Here is a 3,081-nt window from a genome sequence, read left to right as displayed (position 1 = left end):
CTCACCATCACACTGAGGCTGCACCAACCAGCATCCAAGAGGACACAAAAGCCCAAAGCCCAAGCTGATTTTTTTATTCCAAGGAGGTTTCCCACAGCCACTTGCTGCAAGATGACTCTAATAACCCAAATCCCACAGATCCAGGCTCAATCCAACAGCCTCAATCATCTCCCAAGCACCTTTAGTCTCTCCTCAAGGATTTGAGACACCGGACAAGGGGCTCGCACTTCCCAAGGGATCAGAGCATGGCTACAGGGTGATTTGTCAGCCAAAGGGAAGGTCCTTCCCACTTCCACCAGCAGCAATGCTCCATGAGCTGCAGAAACACCATGTGCAACCTAATTCCAACCCTCCACAGGCCCACAGGCTGCTGCCTTCGGGTGACAGCACCAGTGGACCAAGCTGCAAGGAAAGCTGCCGTGGAGAGCTTGGAATTCAAGACAGGACTCAGAAGACAAAAAAACCTACACGTGTCAGGACAGAGAGAGGACAAAAATCCAGACAGGCAAAGGGTGGGAAAGCTGCAGGGCATTACCTTGAGCCTGTTTGTGTGTCAGGACAGTGTCTGTCCTCTGCACCTGCCTCTTCAGCAGCTGTGTGGGGCCCATCTGGCTCGGCTTCTGGAGGGACACAGCTGCCATTTTAGTCTTGGGGCTGGAAGTGGGGCTGCTGGAGACGCTGGACAGGTCCTGCTGGAAGAGAGGGACACCTCTTAACCCCACATTTCCCTCACTCAGGCCTGACCCTGAGCGTTGGGCATCCCTTAGCTGGAACACACCTGTCTCTGAAGGCTCATTTGCCTCACCACAAGCCAAAAGAATCATGGAATGAAGGCTGGAAAAGACCTTGAGGATCATCAAGTCCAACTATCAACCCAATACCACCACCACAGTCACCACTAAACCATGTCCTCAAGTGCCACATCCACATGGGTTTTGAACACTTCCAGGTGACTCCACCACTGTTCCAATGCTTGACAACTCTTTCCATGGAAAAAAAAAATTATTAGCTAATCTAAGCCTTCCCTGGCACAACTTGAGGCAGTTAGCCCCTCTGTATCCTCTCACCTCCCTCTTCCAACACTAGTCACAGCTCTCCCCACACATTCCAGTGACACAAAGGCCTCACTTCAGCCAAGCTCAGCCTTCCCAGAGAGAGCTCCCACCTCTGATCCTGAGGGTGAGGCAGGCACTTTGGCTGCAGGTGAGGCAGGCCTGCTGCTTCTTTCTGGCAAGTCAAAGGACAGATCCCTCCTGGTTGAGTCACGTGGCTTCCTCTTCTTCTCTGCATCCAGGTCACGGGGATCGGAGCCCGAGTGGCTCTCTGCTCGGGTCAGGACTCCAGTCAGGAAATCAGCTATTTCATCCTGGAAGGATGGAATAAACAGTCAGACTAAATGGTGTGCAGGTCTCTAAACAATGGGTTTTCACAGCTTGCAACAAAGAGAGAATGAAAGATTCCCACAGGGACAACTGGAGGTTTAATATTCCACAGAGAATCCCTAAGAGCTCACAGAGAGGCTTTGGTTTTCCCATCAAAGCTAACACCCCCCAGAGTTCTGGCATGTGGGAGAGAAATGCCACGCTTCCTCCAAATTTCCCAAAAATACTGCTGCTGTCCCCACAGGGAGAGGTACTGGGAGACTCAGGGAACTGCACTGAAGTTCCTGAGACAGCCCCTTCCACATCCCCCTCAGGAGATATTCCCTTCAATCCAACCAATCCTGGCAGTAATGTGTAACCTGTGGGCACTGAGACGTTTCAGCTCAGATCATTCCTTGTTCTGAGGTGTAAAGGGAAGATTCCCATGGTTACCTGGATGCACCTGTCCACCATACTCTGGGTCAGGCCTTCTGACTTCTTTTTGGCTTTGCTTATCCTGGTAAAAACCAAACAGATGGAAGTCAACACGTTTGGTTTTCCACTTTCACACTCACAACGTCATCCTTCACCACAGAGTAAGGTACAAGCAACACAAGGTCACTCCCTTCCCCAGTCACACACTAAGTAAGGCCAGAGGAAGAGCAACACCAAGAGCATCAACTAGTGGAAAGGTGAGACTGATCCCACAGAAGTGCTGAGACAAATTCTGAAGAGGAGAAAGATCCAGAATCTCAAAGCATTTTGCAAAGCAAATCTGACATTTCCTTCCCTTCAGTCTTCCCTGAAGACTCAGTGGCAGTGTCAGAGGTTCATGTTTCTTTCTGTCCCCTCTATTAGTTTCCCTACCAGAGATTTCTGACTCATATGATGTCCCAAAACCAGCTCCAGGCCAGGCCCAGCTCCAGGCCAGGCCCTTCTTATTCCCAGCCACAACTTCCTCAGCTTTTTGGTGCAGTTATTCCAAACACACACAAGTGTGGAGCATTTTTATGCCGTTTCCCTCTAGTTTCAGTACCAAATTTGGGGTTTTTTTTGTACACAGCAAGCTCAGATGTTGCCCAGAGTTCCTGGGAAGAGAGGATCCACCTCCCTGAGCATTACCTGAGATTGTCATCTGCTCCTCCCACCACCACCATGCTGTTATCCGCTCGTAACTTCTCCCGGAAATCTTCCATAGCTTCAATGTTGGACTGCAGGGAATTCTGCCCGATCACAAAGAGGACAGGGGTCTTCATCTCCAGGAGAGGGTCATCAACATCCTGCAGGAGCAAGGGGAAGTGGAATCTGGAATCTGGACTGACCTAGGACAGTCTTCAGAGCTGAAGCAGCAGCAACAGTAAAACTTCCTGGGCTGAGTCCAGAAGAAAACTCTGCTCAAGCTGCACCAAGCTCCAGGAAAAGCCTTTTAGACAGAATTCCCACACTCTTGGAATTAGCCACTTCATTAGCACAACTGTAATCATTCCCAATCCAGTCACAAACTGCTCAGCTCACAGGAGCAATCTGGGCCCCCTGTCAATTAGCCCAAGTGTTCCCTCTTGTGCCAAATGACACTGTTAATGAGGGACCCAGGAGATGGTTAATGAGGGACCAGGACACAGTTAATGAGGGATCCAGGACACAGTTAATGAGGGAGCTGTGCATAAGACCCCAGGAACGAGCTGCAAAAACACACCACAGCAGAGACAAGCAAACACAG

At 50.3% G+C, this 3,081-nt stretch overlaps 1 protein-coding gene across 1 annotated transcript in view; it reads right to left on the bottom strand.

Moving 5' to 3' along the window:
• Window positions 1-3,081, bottom strand: part of KANSL3 (KAT8 regulatory NSL complex subunit 3) — a gene marked incomplete at both ends in the record, with an annotated part of 15,609 nt that overhangs the window by 8,782 nt on the left and 3,746 nt on the right. Inside the window, 4 exons of the mRNA XM_009079276.1 lie at window positions 536-689; window positions 1,166-1,366; window positions 1,815-1,878; window positions 2,484-2,641. Of these exons, the coding sequence (XP_009077524.1) occupies window positions 536-689; window positions 1,166-1,366; window positions 1,815-1,878; window positions 2,484-2,641 (577 nt within the window). The remainder of the gene's footprint in view (window positions 1-535; window positions 690-1,165; window positions 1,367-1,814; window positions 1,879-2,483; window positions 2,642-3,081) is intronic.

This window comes from Acanthisitta chloris, unplaced genomic scaffold, assembly GCF_000695815.1.
Source record: "Acanthisitta chloris isolate BGI_N310 unplaced genomic scaffold, ASM69581v1 scaffold9947, whole genome shotgun sequence".
Taxonomy (NCBI): domain Eukaryota; kingdom Metazoa; phylum Chordata; class Aves; order Passeriformes; family Acanthisittidae; genus Acanthisitta; species Acanthisitta chloris.
Note: the sequence above shows the minus strand (reverse complement) of the source record. Positions and strands in the feature narration are given on the sequence as shown.